Below are 21303 nucleotides of genomic sequence, written 5' to 3'. Positions count from 1 at the left end.
TAGGTTTTCATCATTCATTTCATTATAATTTCCTAAAATTGAATGAAAAATCTTTTATTTGTAAATGAGTTTACCATCCCTCACTGCATCTAACCATCCAACTGCTGGATCATTATGTATCATGTTGAGTCTCCAGTATCACAAAATCCATATAAAATATAAATAGCATGACTATGTTGGAACAACTTCACAAAGAGGATGGCTAAAAGCAATACATGGTTTATATTTAATTGTCCATAATGTCAGGAGGAAGATTGATTTGGGATTTGGGTTTTCTGCCAGTTGTTCCTGTATTGACAGTGCAGTGTTCTTGTCTCTTTTCATTTTCAAACTGACCCTGCGGTGATTTCCCAGATGTCACTCCTCTGGCTGCTACCCAGCTGAACGTTTGCGATAGATATTGCATGGTTTGAAGGTTTATTTGATGATGATGATGGTGATGATGATGATATCCAAATGACTGGGAATTCTTTGTTGAAACAGCCGCCAGTGTCCTGTCCCAAGTAATAAATGGCACCACATTATTACCCTGGACAGGTGGTTGTTACATAATTTGATAAACAAATCAGTTGATGAACAAATGAATTCCAGGTGATTTGCTTTTAATGTAAGTTATTATCCAAGTGGAGCCCTTTAGTTACATTGTACAATTAAAACAATCAAAGTAACTAAATGAACTTTCACAGTTAGTAGTGCAGTAGTAAGTAGTTTCAGTCAAAGGCCTGCATCTGGACTGTACTGCATTAGTTTAGTTATCTTAATGTTTAATTCTGCAGCTATAAACCTAAAACTCATATGCTGATAGCAAACGACAGCTCTGAATTAATGCGTGAAAATCACCTATGATACATCCCTTCTTAAAGGTTCAGTTCACCCAAATTACAACAACAATAACAAAAATCTTATCACAAGGTCAGTTTACTTCTTATTTTCCAGAGCTTTCAGCTTCATCCCGTCACCTTTATCAGCGAGTGGAGTTGCTCTGTTGTTATGGAGATAGTAGTTTTCATGATTCTATACTTAGGTGATGTGATGAATGTTAAAAGATATGGCTGAAGACTCTTGAAAAACCAAATAAGGTGACATTATTATAAGAACAAAATTATTTCTGCTTTCACTTCCGTACAATGGAGGTATGTGATACAAATGCAGCAGCAGACACACATATCATAAGTCCTCGGCCAATGCACAAATATGCACAAGTTCACTAAGTGTGAGAGTTTTATTTAGGTGAACCAACCTTTTTTTCAATCAATCTTTTTTTTCATTCAGTCTTTTCAATCTGGAGCTCTGACTGGAGACACTTTGACATCAGCACACTCACCTTCACTCATGTTACATGTTTTTTTTGTCAACTTCATTTGCAATGCATATTTCTTGGGGTGCGTCCTCCTGAGGACTGGCAGGATCTATCAGCTAAACTTCAGTTTTGTGCCTCTTTTGGATACAGTTGGAGGGTTAAACCAGTCAATGGCCACAACCATGGTGTACATGTAGACAGTGGATATATATCAACTTTGATGTTATTGGAAAAAAGGGCAAAATGAATAAGAAAAGGTACTTTCTGGATCCTCCTGAGATCAAAGACTACCTCCTCAAAGGAGAAAGATTTACCAAGTGGTCAGAGGTGAGTGAATATTTCAGTAAATTCAGAACTGGTGATTATTTAACATCAGGTGAAAGGAAATACTGATATATATTCAGATATTCAAATATGTGCAATTCTAAGATTTTTTTGTCGGATGCGCAATATGGGAAATTAATTTAAATACCATTATAACAATATTTGATCAACTTTAACTTCTGACGTTCAATTCATACACTAGTCATTTAGTAGAAATGATCTAATTAAACATGAACACATCACTATCAGGCAGCTCTGTTTCAGAGATTTAAACAGTCCAAAATGTGTGAATGCCAATTCCCTTGTCTCCATCAAGGATTCAACAAAGACTTATCCTGTCACTATGAAGATGGATCAGAAAGGGTTTTACCTCTACTGGATCAACCAAAGCAAGGTAATCAATATCAAGAGTCTGTGAGAGAAAAAAATATAGTTGCTCAATATTTCATAGGTGTGGAGCAGTGTTGACTAGCATGCAACTGGTAATAGAGATGGCATGGCTTTTCTTTCATCAGACAAACACAACCTGACAGATTAAAACAAAAAGAGAAAGTCATGTTTCAGTGAATCACATCCACAGTCAGGTTGCATGTGTGTGTGTGTGTGTGTGTGTGTGTGTGTGTGTGTGTGTGTGTGTGTGTGTGTGTGTGTGTGTGTAATGTGCATGTAATTAGGATCTTTCAAAGCTGTGGGATTACTAAGAACATCTTCCACTCTCAGCAGCTTTGGGAGATTATTGATTGGTGCTGATGTGGGCTCATCATCCTACTGCACTGAGCAGCTGAACTGTGATGCACACTCTCTCTATCCATCTATCTATCTATCCATCTCTCTCTCTCTCCCTCTCTCAAAGAGGCACCTTCTGGTTTGCTTTTTTCCACATCAGAAAACTGGTGAAGGCTACAGCATATGTGTCTGGGCTCAATCATGCTGTTGAGGATTATGAAATGCTCATGTGCATTTTAAATGAAAAAGCAACAAGATGTTCAAATACAATGTTGTCAAAAATTCTTCTCACTAACAAAGTTTATGCTCTTTGCCAAAGGATGACTTGTATCTCGATCCATATTTGGTTTGGAGCCTACATGTTGAATTCAGTTTTGGAGATGATTATCTGCTTCTTGTTTCTAGGAGACAACGTTCCTGGATGTTGCTACCATCAGAGATACCAGAATAGGAAAATATGCAAAACTTCCCAAAGTGAGTGCAGTGTTATTGTTTAATGTAGTAACCCCTCTCTGATCCAATTAAGCCAGGCTGGTGAGTTTGTTGTGCAAGAATCTCAGCAGGCATGCAAATAGAGTCAAGCGCTTAGTTTGCCCATTAGCATGAGAGGCATATTTGCATTGCAAAAATGGCAGTGGACACATGTACCCAGGCTACTCCCCCACTACAGAAACAAACAGATGAACACAAACACAAACAAACATAAACACGCCACACCACACACTGAGTCATGATCTGAGATTTCTGTGAGCGAGCCTGTGTTTGTTTTTTCATAGGGAGAGCTGACAGTTGTAGTTTCAGTTCTTTTCCACTCCTCACTGGCCTCCACAGAGAGTTGCAGTATGCACACATCATCATCTCTCAGTGAGGGTTCAGAGGTGAAATCTGAAATCTGTTCCCCTCAGGGAGAGCGCAGAGCACTGCATCATCCCAGTTGGGGGGCTGTTGGAAGCCAGCACATCCTACTCTCGAGTCCCTGAGGAGTTTTGGGAAGCTGGTCTGAGTGCTGGTGTCAGCTCTGCAATTCTCAATGTAGCATAGAAGTGATTGATTGTAGGATAGCCGATACAGGAAGGTATCTGCATGGGTTCTCTTTCATATACAGTTTGTGCTGCATATGAAAGCCTCTGTTTGTGTATTAGTGTGTGTGTATGTGTGTCTGTCTGTCATAAGCTACTTTTGGGGACACATTTGAGAAACCAATTTATTGGGGATGGCTTGTGCAACTGGGGACAAAATCAGTGCCCCCAATTGATAAAATGTTAATTTTTGGGTCAGCGTTTGGGGTTAGGTGTGTGTGTGTGTGTGTGTGTGTGTGTGTGTGTGTGTGTAGGTTTGTGTAGGTGTGTGTGTGAGGCAGACAGACATACAAACAGACAGACAGACAGACAGACAGACAGACAGACAGACAGACAGACAGACAGACAGACAGACAGACAGAAAGACAGACAGACAGACAGACAGACAGACAGACAGACAGACAGAGAGGGAGCGGGAGAGACAGACAGAGAGAGAACACGAGTCTCAGTGTGTATGTGCACATGTTTGCATGTTCTTGTCAACAATTTGCATATGTTGAAAAAGCTTGTGGTCCCAGGTGTCCAATCAGGGCAGAGAACAAGAGCTGCAGACATGAATATTTTCCTATTTACGCAAAAAAGGAAGAAAATAAAGATTAAAAACAAAAAATGATCAAGTAAGTTTTTGACAAAAGTTAAAATTGCACATGCCAGAGCAATCTAACTGCTTATGAAACATATGGTCGACATATTTCACATGACTCTCATTCTTGCTTTGCTTTCCACAGCACCCAAAGGTCCGCAATGTGTTCAATCTGGATTTCCCGGACAGCAACCACCTCGCCAAAATCCTGACCATTGTATCAGGTCCAGACACAGTGAATCTGACCTATCATAACTTCTTTGCATCCAAAGAGAAAGTGACACAGGTAATAAACCACTGTACTGTACACACTGACTGTGTGTTACTAGCATTGCGTCCTTCCTCTAGTTGTTTAAAATTCTCCCTTTATGTCACTGATCCCCTCTGATTGTTCAAACACAGCCCACAGGCCATTAGCCATACACAATGAGCCTTTGCTTCCTCCAATGAGGTGCCCTCTCTCCCCCTTTTAGTCTTTATTAGACTTCATGACTCCAATATCCGGATTAAATCAGCTGCAATGAAATCACAATTGTGCTTTGTTCAAACTCAATATGCACTACTGTCATTTCCTGCTCCTATTGTATTAAAGCCCCTAGTGGTGAGTTTGTGTAAAATGGTTTTGAGGGTAATTACGTTTCAGGTTGACACTGAATATAACATTTGTATTTGTAATTTAATGCACACCAGAACTGGGCAAATGACATTCTTGCAATTGCCTACAACGCTGCAAGAAACAACGCATGCAGACAAGTCTTCCTGGAAAAAATGTAAGTGGAGATCATGACATCATGTCTGAGTGAACACAATACCAATTTATTTGATTGTGACAGTACTGGATTAATATGTCTTAATGGTGAGCTTGTGCGCATTTAATCTCATAGATACATCCGGATTTCTCTTCAGACCAACAAGGACGGCAAGATCCCTGTGAAAAAGTAGGTTGCAACCATCTGAATGTGTTGGCTGGAATGCAGTTGTTTGTTTGTAAAGTAGATTTCCAAATATCCTTCTCAATATTTCACTGTGCATTTCTCAGTATTTACAAGATGTTCCCTGCGGATAAGAAGAGGGTGGACAGTGCTCTAGCATCAGCAAATCTTCCCAAAGGAAAGGTTAGAAATGAGACCTTTTGGCTGTTTGGTGGTCATTTTGAAATGTCTGTGTTCTTATTACTTCTTCCCTTTAGCTATCACTTGGTGTGTGCTGTGACCCTTGACTGTTGTTGTATCTCAGTGAAAAGGTCCTAGTTTGTGCTTATGTTTTGTGAAAATGATCTGAAGTGAATATCATGTGTTCATATTTCAGTATGATACCATAAAGCCTGATGTCTTCACTGAGGCCGCCTTCAAGGCCTTCCTTTCAAATCTCTGCCCTCGACCTGAGATCTATGAGATCTTCACTTCTTAGTGAGTCAGCCTCTTCTATGCTTCCTTTATCACCTCCTTATATGATTTATCGTTAATTTATAATTAGTAGTTTTCCATATAATAGTTATCATACCTCTTTGGGATCACTTCTACTTGATATTAAGACAATTGTAGAGTATTAAGGGGAAAAAATTGTTCAATTTTGTAATTGTTGTCTTCATCATCATAATTTTTCTCTTTGTTGTGAACCCTTCCATCTAACTATCATAATGTAAAAGTTAATTTTGTATCTTATGGTTATGAAGCCAGAAACATGTTTCTATGCATACTCTAATTTGTTGGCATGAAGCCAGAGACACTTCATGCTTGGCCAGTCTGAACCTTCAGTTCATGCATTAGCTGTCTCACATGGGCTCAGGTGGCAAATATGGCCATCATGGGCACGAGTAACATAACGTGCAGTAGCAATGTGATTGTCACGCCTCACTGTGCCCTCCAGCTCCAACAAACCCACCATGACGAAGGAGAACTTCACCAAGTTCCTCAATGAGAAACAGAGGGACTCCCGCCTCAATGAGGAGCTGTTTCCACGTCTGCGGCAGGACCAGATCAAGGCTTTAATTGACAAATATGAACCTTGCTCCAATAATTGTAACAGAGGTGAAGTTCAGTTATATGGAGCACTGACAAACTTGACTTGTACTTTTGTCAGAATCCTTCAATGTGTATTTTTCTTGTTCATCTGCAGGTCTGATTTCTCCAGAAGGCCTTTTATGCTTCCTGATGGGGCCAGAGACCTCACTAGTCATTCAGGACAGGCTGGCAAAGTGTCAGGACATGACCCAGCCCATACCCCACTACTTCGTCAAGTCCTCCCACAACACATACCTGACAGGTCACATAACTTTGATTTTAGCTCACACATTCTCATACCTGATCACCATTACGTACTGACAAGACTCATCAGCACTTGTCTTTCCCCCTGCAGCTGGTCAGTTTTCTGGCGTGTCTTCTCCAGAGATGTACCGTCAGTGTCTGCTGTCTGGCTGCCGGTGTCTGGAGCTGGACTGCTGGAAGGGAAAACCTCCAGATGAAGAGCCTATTATCACCCACGGCTTCACCATGACAACTGAGATCCTTTTCAAGGTTGTTACATATAGTTTTGGAAACACCTTCTGAGGCCCCATTCAACCTGCCCCCATTGCATGAATACCATCCTTTCAAAAGCTGACCAGTTGAAGTTAGGAACTGCCTCAAAAGTGTATGCCAACAGACCAAGAGAAGTTTTTTTGTCAATAGTTCACTAAATTTCTATCTATCAAACCAACTTGACATTCATCTGGACATCCTCCTTTTCTATAAATGACCTCCACTTTTTAAAGAAAGTCATGCTTTATGCCCTAATACTATTTTGACTCCCACTGCTCTATTTCCACTATCCATTTCCAACTGGACCACCAGTTTCACAGCTTTTAACTAAAATCAAGATTAAATGAAAAATGTCTTTTTAACCCGTCTAGATCACATCCCTGGATATTCATTTAAATTGATATGCCAAAAAATAACAATTTCTTTGTAAAAGTTTGTTGTTATATAAAACATTTCCCCCCGCTTTAAATCTAAATATGACGTGTGCTTATATAGGTTTGAAATAACTAATTTCAACCAATAATGTCATGACATTCACCCATCAATCAATCTTCAACTGTTAGCAGCACAGAGCTAAGATTAATTATGACATGCCCACTTTTTAACCATCAAATCAAACTCCTCCCAAAATTATGCCTGTCTATCCTGTTTCACTCGGAAATATGCAGACTTAAAACTTTAAAACTTTTTTTTCAAGGTGGTGTTCAAATACAAAAAATGCTTTTTTATTTGATTAATTCTGGTAAAATGGGTACAATGTGTTGTCATGAATGTAATTCCTGGACAGCTTTACTTACAAATATACCTTTGAGGATTCATTAAAATATGATAGTAGAAAACTATTCAAGCCAGAAAAGAAAGCAGTACAGGTAATCTCCAACAGCTCCCGACTTAAGCCCCCATGTCCGGTAAATATTTCCTTGCTGTCATCTATCATAAATCTCTTGCCTTTTCTAGTAATTGGACATCCCCTAGCTTCCTGTGAGCACAGTTTGCATTGTCTCAAAATGACATCTACATGTACACACTTGCCAGTAGCTGACTCCAGAGTGTAAGCATCACAATAAGACAAATTAACTGATAACCATTAATTCACACTCATGCACATTAGCATCAAAGAGCAAAGGAACGTGAAGGCTTAAAAGTACAGAGAAACACACACACACACACACACACACACACACACACACACACACACACACACACACACACACACACACACACACACACACACACACACACACACACACACACACACACACACACACACACACACACACATACACACACACAGGCAGGCACCCCTGTCATCCTCTTGCACTCAACACTTCCATTTAAGGGCAGCCAGAGCTTTGCACTCCCAAGGGCCCAGACAGAACACCTCAGTTCAGTTTACTGTCAGCCTCCAGATGTGATAAGTTTGGAGCGGACTGCATGGCCTCTGCATGCAGGCAATAGCTCTGCTGTTTGTCATGTTGTTTCTCTTCATGTTTTGGGAGAAGTGTCATGACTGGCTCAGTCTGTTGGTCTCAAGCTTTTTGTTTTGTTTTGGTGATTTTCATGATTTAATGACTCATTACACAAGCAAAAGAGAATAAAAATGTTAGGTTTCAGCTTCTCGACAATGCAGTAAGAGAAAAAAAACATTAGAACAAAGAAGCAATGGTAATGGATAAGAGTATAAAACATGTGAGCGTATGTATGTCAGTATATGTACTGTATATCATGCTCTTTGCTGTTGCGTCATTCCCTCATTATTGTTTTCTGTTGCTTCTCTTCTTCTCTAATCCCAATCAAACTAAAAATCTGGTTAAATACATACATCAAAAGAAAAATGCCTGTGTCTTTGTGTGTGATGTGTGACAGGATGTGATTGAGGCCATTGCTGAGAGTGCCTTCAAGACCTCACAGTACCCTGTTATCCTCTCATTCGAGAACCATGTTGACTCGTAAGACTGAGCTTTTCCATTAACTCATGCCATGTAATGCTATTAATGCAATGTAATGATGTTGTAATGCCATCATCCCAAATGGTATATTGATGGAACAGATTGAGGATGTATTTTAATATTTTGTTGTGGCAGCAATAGCGGACAGTAACAGGTGTTACGGTGCTTTGTTCCAGGGTGAAACAGCAGGAAAAGATGGCCAACTACTGCAAAACCATATTTGGTGATGCCCTGCTGACAGACCCGCTGGACAAATACCCTGTGAGTACACTGCCACAACACAGCTCCCCGTCGAAATAATAGAGTTAGATAAAGTTTATATGAGGTGGATTTGTATTTAAACAGAACAATTTGTCTGATAAATTAAATAAAGGATTATCATCCCGTGTGACTCAGTTGACATCTGCAGTCTAACCACATTAGCATGAAGGGAATAGATTGCAAAGTTCAAGTTTCCCGTTTGTCCTTTTTCTTATCTGTGCTAGACATGATCCTCATAGGCTCCCGTACCAATCTAACTGATTTATATCAAAAGCCAACGTCTGTTCTCTTCCTCTCAGTTGTTTGTGTTGTATGTGTGCTGTGTGTGCTCTGTATTTGTGTGTGTTGGTGGGGTGTGTGTTTGTATTCCTGAGGCAGAGAGAGCAGATGTTTAATCGTCTCAAACAATATCAGAGCTGTAGCTTAGATTTGATGTCATGAGCTAAAATTCCCCTAACCCTCCACACCTAAGACACTTCTGACAAGCCGGCAAACACATTTTATTTCTTATTGTTTTTTTTGGTCAATCCTGAAATATTCTCAGCAACTGTCAGACAAATTGCCATGAAATTTGGTGCAGACCTTTATTCATTAGGCCAATTTACTTTGGGTGACCTCCTGACTTTTTATCACCATGTTGAGGTTTTTAATCAAATACCTTGACAGTGTTAGAGGGATTGAGTTGCCAGGTAATTTTCTATAAACAAGGACTTTAGGGGTTGATAACTATTAAATTAGTATTCTTTTGTAAATTGAATATAAATGTTTTAAAGCCCCCTCCACAATGTAAGGAATACAGTTCTGGTAAAGAAATAGTACATTTTTAATTCTGACTTTTTTTTTTTTTTAAGTATCTACTTTGCCTACATCTTTGCCTCAAAGTTCAAGCATAATTATTTAAACATCTGTTAGTAAGATTTAATTTAACCTGAAAATAACCTTTAAATATTTTGAGTCAGAAATATCAAAATCAGCCTAAAAGCTACCATGTGTAATTTGTGTTTAATTGTACAATGTAAAGGCCTCCTGAGGTCATTTAAACGCCCACTCTCACAAACACCATGACTTTGTTGTGCTCAAGTTTTGTTTATTCACTTTTTACCCTGAGTTAGTTGTTGGTAGTTCTCCTATTTTTCTTAAATATTTAGCTGAAACCAGGCCAGCAGATCCCCAGCCCGTCTGAGCTCATGGGAAAGATCCTAATCAAAAACAAAAAGGGCAGCCATGAGAAGCCAAGCCAGACTAAGAAAAACAGCACAGCAGTCAGCGACCAGACCACAGCCGCACCCACCCCGGACCCAAATACCACATCCCAGGATCCTGCTAACCCAGCAGCACCCAGCACCCAGGAGAACCAAGGCGATAAGATGAAACTCAAGCCAAATCTGATTACGTTCCAAAAATAGGCTTGTTTAGTCATTTTAGGTGTTACTGACATTATGTTTATATGTTTAATCAGAGGGGGACGCAGCTGTGGAGGACAACGAGGAGCAAGAGGAAATGGACGAACAGGATGAGGAGAAAATGAAGACATCCGATGAGGTGGAAGAATGACAATTGTGGTGACAGTTTTATGGCCTTACATCATCTGTGTCCAGCAAGAACAGTTCAGACATTAATACACTTCCTGTCAATCCCCCACAGGGCACAGCTGGACAAGAAGTAACAGCGTATGAGGAAATGTCAGCTCTGGTCAACTACATTCAACCTCAAAAATTCATCTCTTTTGACAATGCCAGAAGTACATCTTTGCTTCCTAAATTTAACCCCAAACATTTCACATGTACTTCAATCAAAATCAGTGTGAGTTATGCAATCTTTTTTATTATTCTCTCCCTTCACAGAGAAAAACAAGAGTTATGTCATCTCATCTTTTGTGGAGACCAAAGGGGAGACCATGATTTCCAAGACTGCTGTTGAATTTGTCGAGTATCCTTTAAGAGCGCTGCAGATGTTGTCATCCTGCAATACATGGCAACCTGTGTTTAAGTGGGGTGAACATGTTCAAAAAGCAACCTAAATTCATCCAAAATATGTTGTCTTACACAGTCAGAAAGGTATACTGAGACACATATAAATACAGTGATATAAATCCATGCTTCCTTAGCAATCTCTCCCAGATACAACAAAAGGCAGATGAGTAGGATTTACCCCAAAGGAACAAGAATGGACTCATCCAATTACAACCCACAGCAGTTTTGGAATGCAGGCTGCCAGATGGTGGCGCTCAACTACCAGACCATGGGTATAAGTAGACATGCACACTGATAACCTCTTTCAGTAACATAAAATACAACATGACTGCAAGGATGTAACAATTCACAGTAGCTGTTTAGTTACAATTTAAATTTAACATGTTCAATGTGCTGTTGTATTTTTTAAACCTGAGCTTCTGTTTTTCACCACAGCAGGTCAGTGTTGCACCTTTTAGAGGAGCACCGGCCTCTGCTGTCTGTGCCTTGCATCCCAAATGCTCACTGCTCCTCCTTGTGCTGAGGAGGAGAGGGCTTGGAGGCATGAATGGGCTGTGTTTACTTTCAGATTTCCCCATGCAGCTGAACATGTCTCTGTTTGAATTCAACGGGAGAACGGGCTACCTGCTCAAGCATGATGTTCTGCGTCGCAGTGACAAGAAGTTTGACCCTTTCTGTGACAGGATTGACACTGTTGTGGCGAGCACGTTGACCATAAAGGCAGGTTCACTGCCTTAATATTACTGAACATCAGGGTGCCAGTATCTATGATATCTGAAAACAAAAAGAAAATAAGAATAAAGGTGAAAATGACCCCTTGTAAGCTGCAGGTTTCACATATTAAAGCTTTATAATTTATGGCATATTTGCTCTTTGAAAGTGAGCAATAAATTAGCCTACACAGCCTTGGAAAGTCTCTGTTTATGTGAAGCCACGTTTGCTTGTCCTCCTAGTTTGGATGCAGAGTCCGTAATAATACAAGATTCCTGCTGCGACTGATATACGGTTCCTGGTATTCAGGAGACTCTGCATGAGTGAAAAACTGAGCTCTATTTTTATCCACTGTGTCCTGAACATGGATCCACAGAGCACGTCCATTCTGTTGATCAGTTCGTACATGTAGGTCATCAAGTCTTGCTCACCTGTCTCACCAGATCTATTCGGGCCAGTTTCTGTCTGACAAGAGTGTCAAAACAGGGGTTGAGGTGGAGGTGATTGGGTTGCCAGGGGACCCCAAGAAGAAATATCGCACCAAGTGGTCCCCCACTCCGAACGCCATCAACCCTGTGTGGAATGAGGAGCCTTTTGTCTTTGAAAAGGTGTGTGTCAGTGCACCAAACACGTTCAATTACGCACAAGTACATAAGAGAGTGAATGTGTTTGCGTGAGCTTATTTCTTTAATGACCTGCTGTGCTGCTGCTGCTGTTGGTCTTCATATATCTGTTGTTGTTGTTGTCAATGATAGATTCTCCTCCCAGAAATGGCCTCTTTGAGAATTGTAGTCCATGAAGAAAACGGTAAATTCCTGGGACACCGGATTATCCCTCTTGATGCTATCCAATCAGGTAATTAACATGGAGAAAAAAACCCTACATGCTTCATCATTTACATAATTTAAAACATCACTGAGTCATCCAAGGCCTCAGGATGTTTGCTAACCTGTTTTAGCCAGCTTGTCGATCAGGGAAGCTGCTGCATGGTTTTTAATTCACAGAGGTTTTATGCCCCGCAGGCTTCCAACACATCTGCCTGCGCAGTGAGAGCAACATGCTGCTCACTCTGCCTGCTCTCTTTGTGTACATTGAGGTCAAGGACTACATCCCTGCTGCCTTCGCAGGTGCTTGGCTTTTCATTTTTTGATTTTGAAAAAAAAAACTGCTGCAGTTGAATCCATTTTGCTAGAGTGACAGTCAGGGAAAAGACTGTGATTTAGGTGGAATGTGGGGAGCTTGGTAGCATAGTTTTCTCACACATTTTAATTTGTTGAAAGTTTTATTCTGAATTACTGTGCACTGACATTGGGTTATATCTCAGATTTCACAGATGCCTTATTTAACCCAACAAAGGGCACAGAGAAGACAGCAAAGACCCCAAAGGAGGTAACAAAGAGCAGCTAAAGGAAACTTAACCATGAGCACTGGTGGGAGTCTACATTCAACCTCAAAAAGTACTCAGATCCTTTGTTTAAGTAGAAGTATCAATACGGCAATGAAAAAATACTTCGCTACAAGTAAAAGTCCTACATTAAAAATCCTACAAAAAAATCCTAATTAAAAGTAAAATGTAGTTAAAGTATTGCAGTAAAAGTAGTGGTTTGGTCCCTCTGACTGATATTATATATGACATCATTAGATTATTAATACTGAAGCATCAGTATGTAAGCAGCATGTTACAGTAGCTGCTGGAGGTGGAGCTAGTTTCAACTACTTAATATACTCTTAGCTAGTTTAGTCAAGTGGTTCCAAACCTAGGGGTCAGGCCCCTCCAAAGGGTCACCAGATAAATCTGAGGGGTTGTGAGATGACAAAGTTTTTGGAATTTTTGTTTAATCTTTGATTTTTGCTGAAATATTGGATAATTTGAAGATTTATTGAAATGAAACCATGTGAGAAGTTTAGAGGGAAAAATCACTATTTGGTGGAGCTGTTAACAGCCCATAGACATCTGAAATGTGACCCTGACTACACACTGCTTTTTGTAAGATGTCAAAAGCCAAAAAGGTAGGAAACCACTGGTTTAATCTTAAACAATGTGTCATATTTTAAAAGCTTGTTATATTATCTATTGTGTCAGATGTTCTGAAAAGTAACTAAAACTGTCAAATAAATATAGTGGAGTAGAAAGTACAATTGCCCTTACCTTTACAATTTCCCTCTGAAAATGGTGGAGTGGAAGTATAAAGTAACATCAAATGGAAATACTCAAGTAAAATACAGTAACACATAATTGTACTTAAAGTACAGTACTTGAGTAAATGTACTTAGTTACTTTCCACCACGACCATGATCCAATCATCTACTGATAATGATACATCAGCAATGTCCCCAGTTCACCCATAAAACCTTAATAGCGTCAATTAATTTCCTGGAAGACAACCAGCCTTGCTATATTGTGATGTTCCTGTCCTTTTTGTGCCCACGCAGTCATCTTCAGACTATATTTCTCCTTATGAGATGCCCCTTGTGGTCCAAACCCCCACTGTGAAGGCTAAGGAAAATGAAGACCTCACTACAGGTAATAATGCTTGTGACAGGAAAGATTTTGAGCTTTGAAATTACTCTTGTAGTAAGTTCCTGAAATGCAGCTTCACGTCTGGGTTTAGAGACTTAGCTGATTTGCTGAGCTTTCCGCATTTCTAGAAAAGGCATCATCTGAACCTACACCACCCACTGAGGCCAACGAACAATCACTGCAGTCTCCACCTGAAACAAGTACAGAAGAAGCTACAGAAGAGAGCACATCAGAGACTCCAAAACCTACAACAGAGCCTACTGAAACTCCTGATACTCCTCCTGCTGAAGATGCAGCACAGGATGCAGGAAACACCACATCTGAAACTCCCCCTGAATCTCCTGAAGAAGTTCCCTCTGTGGAGGAAGCACTCCCAGAGCCTGAGGCAACTCCCGAAGACAAAGAGGAGCATAGCACCAACTCCAGTGCAAATCCTGAGCCTGTTTCAGAAGCTCCCAGCACTGCTGAGGAGGTTCAAGAGGAGCCCGCTGCTGTGGCCGTGCCCTGTCCAGCAAGTGCATCAGCTGAGCCTGCAGGATTAGATGACTTATCTCAGCCGCCGACAAGTAGCGAAGGTAATACTGAAGTGCTTCATGTGCTGCACTCAACACAGCTTTCCTTTTTGTCATTACACAGTAGTTAAAGGACCCTGAGATGGAAAATAAAGACCAATTCAGAGGTTGTTTTTTTTTAGTAGATTTATTATAAATGCATATCCTCTGCCGACACAAGCAGAAGAATCTCACAACAAAGCCCTGTGTGTTCATGCTACAGAACCTTCGACTGTGACTACTGAAGAACTGATACAGAACAAGAACTATCTGAAGGTCATCAAGCGTCAGGAAAAAGAGACGAAAGAAGCAGAGAAGAAATATCAGAAAAAAGGAGAGGATCTGATTCAGAAATACTCGGACTCCTTCAAGGCCATCAAGAAGAAGGCCTCATTGAAGAAAAAAGAGTAAGGCGGTTTAATTTTCCTCTATTTGTTGTCATTATTCATTTTAGAGTCAGTATCTAGCTGAAATATAGGAGGAAAAAATGTTTTACAGTACAAAAGTGGTTAGCGTAATCATTTCAGAGTACAGCATGTTAATACTGACCCTAAACAAGTTGTTGTTGTTTTGATCAGTGTCATTAATGACATAATATCTAGACGCACAGAGAGTATTTCTCGGTTAATGTGTTTTTCTAGCTGAAGCTGAATATTAGAGGATGAAGAGATCAAGTAAATTAATACAGGCTGTAGTGCTTTTTACAGTCCTCACTAAGCTCTCAGGACAAAACACATGTTAGTCAAGGCCAAGTGAACATTGCTGTATGATTTCCTGTAACTACCCGCTTTTTTCACATTTCTGTACATCAAGGGACAGTGACTGTTAGTCGATAAACTCTTCCCCTTGCACATGTCCTATTGTGTTTGAATTGTGTTGCGTTACTTCCAGGGGAGAGGGCAACACGTCTGAGTGCAGTGTGAAGACGGAGCGGGTGCAGGAGCACAAGGAAAAAATGCAGGTTGAGCTGCAAGCTTTGTGGCGAGAGCAGTGTGATCAGCTGAAGAAGAGGAAAGAGCAGTGTGCTACAGAGGTTGGTAGAATCCAGATTCATGGTTAAAACTGCACTTAAAGGTGGATCATTTAAATGTAGTTTCCTATTTTAAAAAAACAGAAACCAGACATCAATGGTGAAAAGCAGATCATTACATTTACTTTAAAGCAGCTATAATTGATGGTTTTCATATTAATGTATCAAATAACAATGTCTTGTGTGATGAACCAACTGTCAAGTAAATTTATTCATAGTGCCAAATCACCATAGAAGTTATCTCAAGACACTTTTCACATAGAGCAGGTCTAGACGATACTCTTTAATTTACAGAGATCCAACATTCCCCTATGAGCAAGTACCTGCATGGAAAAACTTAGCTTTAACAAAGAAACCTCAAGCAGAATCAGGCTCTAGGTGGGCGACCATCTGCTTTGACCGGTTGGGAAAGAAAGTACCTGAAAATCAAGATCTGCTCCTTGTCCTATTACAACCTGTTCCCATGTGCTTATCCAACTGTCACTCCACACTTTCTATCTCTTGGCTGTTTTTATTAAATCTAATGATTCATCCCCCAAAATAGATTCATTTCCATGGCTCAGGGTGCATTCACATCTCCAATAGAGTGTCTAATTTTGTCTGGGTCTGTGATCATGGGCGAGCAGCCAGACCCTATTGATTATATATCAGACCCAGGCGCTCTGGGGTGCTCTACTATAAGCTTTGAATCTGCATGAGACTGAGAGGTCAATCAGGTTATTTTTCAGAGGTTGCCACCTCACTACACAGAGTGATAACCGTGCAGTAGAAGTGCTATGGAGGGGGTGACAGCATCTTACATACAGCCAAGTACTCTGATCAAATGTAAAGCCAGAATTCATGCAAATTAACAACAGACCACTGAATTCAACATTATTACTGAGAGCCATTTAAGTCTCTTTTTTGATTGTGATATAGTTGTGATGTTACTTCCTCTTTCAATGTGACAGAGACTGGCCAAACTGTTGGAGATGGCCACAGAGAGACACGTCAGTGAATTGAAGACCCTGGAGAGGTGTGACCACACATACAACTCATTTAGCACATGCTGTACACACTGAGAGTGCAGAGGGCTTTTTTTGTGTGACACTGCCTCTGTGTGTGTCATATGACATTTTGCAAAGAGAATACCTCAAATAATGAATGAATCACCTCAATGTGCGGGTCATCCAGTGTCCTTTGGCTGGCTTATGGCGTTCTGAGTCTGTGTATGTGTGTTATCCCAAGTCCCCAGCTGGCAGATGGTTAGCTCAGGACAACCATTATCCAACAGGTGTTTAAACAGCAGTGGGGAAGCGAAGGCAACCCCGGTCATCTACCTGTCCACACAGACACTATAACATCACATTTAAGCCTTCGTTTCACTGTAAAGAAAAGGTCACATCAGACACACGCAGCCCTCCAGCGCTTGTTTAAAGGAAAAAGGTTTTTTATGGGGTCATTTTTCATTTTAAAATTTTTAATCAGGTAGGGATCCTTACTCTCTATCTTTGTCTTATTTGCAGTGAAACCAAAGAAAATAAGAAGAAAACTCTCTCAAAATGCTCATCCTCGCAGAAAGCAAAGTGAGTTCAAAGGAGGACCTTGCCTTCGGTTACTTTGTGTGTTTCCATTCATTGCTTTTCTTCTCTCTGAGTTACAGTGTTTTGTCCAAAATGAAAAGACATGTGAGAGGACAAAATATGATGAGCAACTCAGCATCTTACTCCTCTGCCACATGGCATTGCACGTTAAGACAAGTTTGATTTGATGAATTTGAAACATTATGTATAAGAGGTCTAATTGAAAATTATAATTATGTTCTCAGGCTGAAAAAGGCAGCGAGCACAGAGCTGCTGGATGAGACTAGTCAGTCTGATGGTGGAGTAAGTATAAACCCAGTTTCTTTTGATCCCATTCAAAGTGGTGAATAAAAACATTTTTAAGGATGTATGTACAATCAAGGGAGTAGTTTGATATATTGTGAAATAAGCTTATTTGCTTAATATTTGCTTAATTACTGTTAATTAATTCACATTTATGAAACGTTTATTTTGCGTATGAAAACAGAATAAATGGTGATTTCACTGATATTTCACCAACTAGGCCACATTGGACCAGGTCTAGAACATGAACGAACTTGTCAAATCTGGACTAGATTACCAAGAAGACTCCAGAGACTTATTAAAACATCATACCCACGATCAAAAGTCAAAGCACAAGATTGAAACATGCTATAAAAGGACTTACAGATCTTTTAATACAGGATGACTTTATTAACATGATGTTTTCATAAGCTTGTTAAAAGGTGGACCTCAGTAACTGTACCTTAATGAAATAGTTGAGACACCAGCCAAAAAAATAACAAAAAACCCTCAGTGTAAATATTTAAATACCTGGGGACACTTTTCCCATTTTTGACAAAAAATCATGTTAGCAAACAGCCTTTTTTTTTCAAAGTATGTAGGCTGGACTTTAGTGTTGGTCATTGTGGGAAAAACCATGTCAGCATGTCTTTGCACCCGTATCGTGCACACCTGTTTTTTATGTGCGCAGGTTTTGAGACTAATTAAAGCCCATAAAGGCTAACTGTTTGCGGATTTTGTGCTCACATATTATAAGAAAGGTTTCAAACTTCTCTTCTCACTCTAGGCATATTTCCAACAATTTTTCATTTGAAGGAAATTGCAATTCACATGAAAATCCTCGTCTCAATTTGAATTATATCTGAAGCTACACACTTGTGTATTATTGCATGTACACGTGTACCTATAATAGTATTAATTTCACAGCTCACATTCAACTTCCACTGGTCTGTCCAACACATATTATATTACACAGAGTAACTATGGTTACAAAGAGGCAGAAAATGTCGAAATATTTGAACAGACATGAAAGAAATATCACCTTAGGCATGTAACAGCGCTCTCCTTTCATACATCTGCACACGTTCAGATACACCCACATGTAGCTTTCTGATATACAAGCACACACATACAGTGTTGAGCTATAAGTGCACCCACACACACGTGAGTACGCACACCCATTCAACCACAAACCACTTACATACATGCACACACACCCTTTTACCCACTGAGTAAAGCGTAGTGGGCCCTGACCATAGGCCATGCTTGACCATTACTCAGAGGCTGTTTACGAGCTAATCCATGCGTGGTCGATGACTCACTGAGCTCTGCTCTTGTTCCTCTGTTGGCTCATCAAGATTCAGACCTGTTGTATCTGGGTTAAAGACCTGACCATTTCAGTCTGCTCCTCTACGATCGACTGTCTGCATGGCAGCAAACGCCCTCATCCCTCGACACATTAGGGTCACATTGCAGCTCATTTTGGTCTACTTAATCAGCGTTTTCCCATTAATTACAGCAACTATTTATAATACAATCAGTTGTTTAATCAGCACAGCCTCAGTAATGAATAGCCTGGTGCAATAAGGGCTGTGTAACTAAACAGGACAAGCTTAACCTGCTGCGATTTAACTGTATTGATTCTCCCGCTCAGGTTGCATCCCATGGGTGCATTCCTCTCTAGATATACACACATAGGGCCTCTCAGAGAGAAACATGAGCAGATGAACTGCTTATAGCCTACAAATCGATAGTGTTTTTGAGTGGCTACATGTTTTATTGCACTTTTACATGTTGTATCCCTTTGTATTGTTACAGTCTTCAGATTACAGCCCTCAGCAAGAGGCTCTGATGAAGAAACAGGCTGCTACACTGGAGGAGATCAAGGCGCTGACTAATCAGGTACACACACTGACAGCAGGACACACACTTGGTTTTGACACTTGGGAGGATATTGCATCTACTTAAATTTAATTCCTGGAGACTTTCACTATCTGTAACCATAAGCAAACAATTCCTATTACTAACTTTTACCCTAACCTTAACCAAAAGGCAGACAATGTGACATTTGTCCCCAAACATGATTTATACAAGACAACATGTAAACTCAATCAAACACAGGCATTTGCACTGCACTCGATGCCAACAAATACCCTGTTTTTCAATTACACTGTCAAATGTGGCCATCTGTCCGTTTAGTGACTGCACATCCTGTTTATAAAGTAGAGGCAAAGCTCCCATCGCTTAAATAATGTCAGAGCACTTTTTATGACAATGCTTCGCTTTGAATTTGTGAAATCCTAACATCCAAGAAGGGTTGAAACAATGGCAACTGGACTTGGTAGTAGATACTTCAGATAGTTCTGCCTCTCATCTGAGGGTCTTCTTCAGTTCTAACCTCTGTAGGGTAATTATCAAGTTCATTGACACAACTTGGTTCGTTAGTGCTCCTGGCTGTAGTCACAGCAGTCATTAGAGTTGTGGGAGTCACCTCCAAGTGACAGTCGTTGGTGTTGTTACACAGGGCCACATGCAATGGTTGTTAAGTCTCCTGTGAAGGGATAAAAGGACATCATTGTGGGTGGGGGATAAGTGGTGTCATAGACCTCCTTCACTGTTGAGGACTGGTTTCTCTACTTTGATGTAGATCACCTCCTTCACTCCTCTTTCAAACCATCTATCTTGGCTCTCCAAATTATGCACGTTGTTGTCCTTGGCAAATCTTGCCATTTAATATGGAAAAAAGAGGTGTTAAATATTTCAGATGTTGACGTGTGAATGCCAGTTGGATGATGTGTAGTATTAACTTACAAATACAGTTTTTTTTATTGAGAGAGGCAGCAACAGCAATTCAAGCAAGGGCTGAGAAATAATATGACAAATGAGGATAACTTATTGCTTTAAACATGCAAGTTAATCTTTGCAGGATATATTTAACATCACTTATAATATATAATATATATAGTATAACTTGATTTAGTATTGAGCCCTTTTTTTTATAACTCTTGTTTATAATAAAGCCAGTTACCTATCTTAAGGTTAACATTGATCTTTATTTGTACTTGTGCCAATGAATAAATCCATTCTCTAAAGATTATGATAATCACCTGACAGAAAAAAAAATAAAATAAAAATGTCAACCTGTCCTTTCAACAAGCCTTAAACCTCAAACTAACCTTTGGTTACTGTGTCTGCAGCTCAATCAGGAGGCTCTGAAAGAGCACGAGCAGAAAATGAGGTCTCTGCCAGCGGAGGTGAGGGAAGCTGTCAATACCTGTGTGGGGTCTCACTTCCCCGAACTTGTCGACAAGGCTGGGGACAATAAGGTGGAAGCAGTGGGCTTCTATGGAGATGTCTTCTTGGGTTAGGTGTGCCTTTGTATCCCTGAACCCTCGGTTTAGCCCCTTCCCAACTTTTTTAAAAACGTTTCGCTGTTTTTCCATCTTGTTTCAACCTCTTACATAACCTGCAATCTGACCATATTTGTAGAAGATTAATCAATCAGGGAAATTGTGTGAAATTTTAATTTAGAGGTGCTATTCATTGTATTCTTATGGAGTTTGAAGCTATAATAATGTTTTAATAGATAAGTGAGATAAGTTTAGACGATTTGGAAATTATTTTATTTTCTATTTGACTCTTTCTGTTTATTTTCATCACACACAAAGTGATACCCTCAATTTGGCTATACACCTAAAATATCTTCCAGTTAAAAATAGGAATACATTTAGCAAGAACAATATGGCACTAAAAACAAGTTAACAGAGTGTACAGACTGAATTGAAACACACTTTCTTCAACTTAAATATGCTTCTGTGATGCTGCATAAAGCCACAGCAGAGCATTGATTCAGAGACTAATATTAAGATATGTGGTGATTGCAAAGGAGATTTAATGGATAAAAGGTACATTCAAGTAGGACAAAGGTCCCC

General features: G+C 40.0%; 1 protein-coding gene across 1 annotated transcript; it reads left to right on the top strand.

Annotated features, from left to right (window-relative positions):
- The first annotated feature begins 1543 nt into the window (after positions 1-1543).
- On the top strand, positions 1544-20739 carry plcb2 (phospholipase C, beta 2). Its single transcript, XM_062439779.1, has 32 exons — positions 1544-1627; positions 1941-2018; positions 2756-2824; positions 4158-4298; positions 4703-4782; positions 4897-4950; positions 5052-5127; positions 5321-5421; positions 5882-6042; positions 6131-6277; positions 6371-6528; positions 8398-8480; positions 8657-8741; positions 9890-10100; positions 10198-10283; positions 10386-10482; positions 10586-10670; positions 10862-10986; positions 11283-11434; positions 11869-12033; positions 12181-12280; positions 12448-12552; positions 12750-12814; positions 13859-13949; positions 14075-14521; positions 14721-14904; positions 15389-15530; positions 16478-16542; positions 17033-17092; positions 17335-17392; positions 19190-19273; positions 20569-20739. Exons 1-32 carry the CDS (start codon positions 1544-1546, stop codon positions 20737-20739), a joined length of 3810 nt encoding a protein of 1269 aa, XP_062295763.1.
- Positions 20740-21303: the final 564 nt, after the last annotated feature.

Source organism: Scomber scombrus, chromosome 19 (assembly GCF_963691925.1).
Source record: "Scomber scombrus chromosome 19, fScoSco1.1, whole genome shotgun sequence".
NCBI classification, from domain to species: Eukaryota; Metazoa; Chordata; class Actinopteri; order Scombriformes; family Scombridae; genus Scomber; species Scomber scombrus.
Note: the sequence above shows the minus strand (reverse complement) of the source record. Positions and strands in the feature narration are given on the sequence as shown.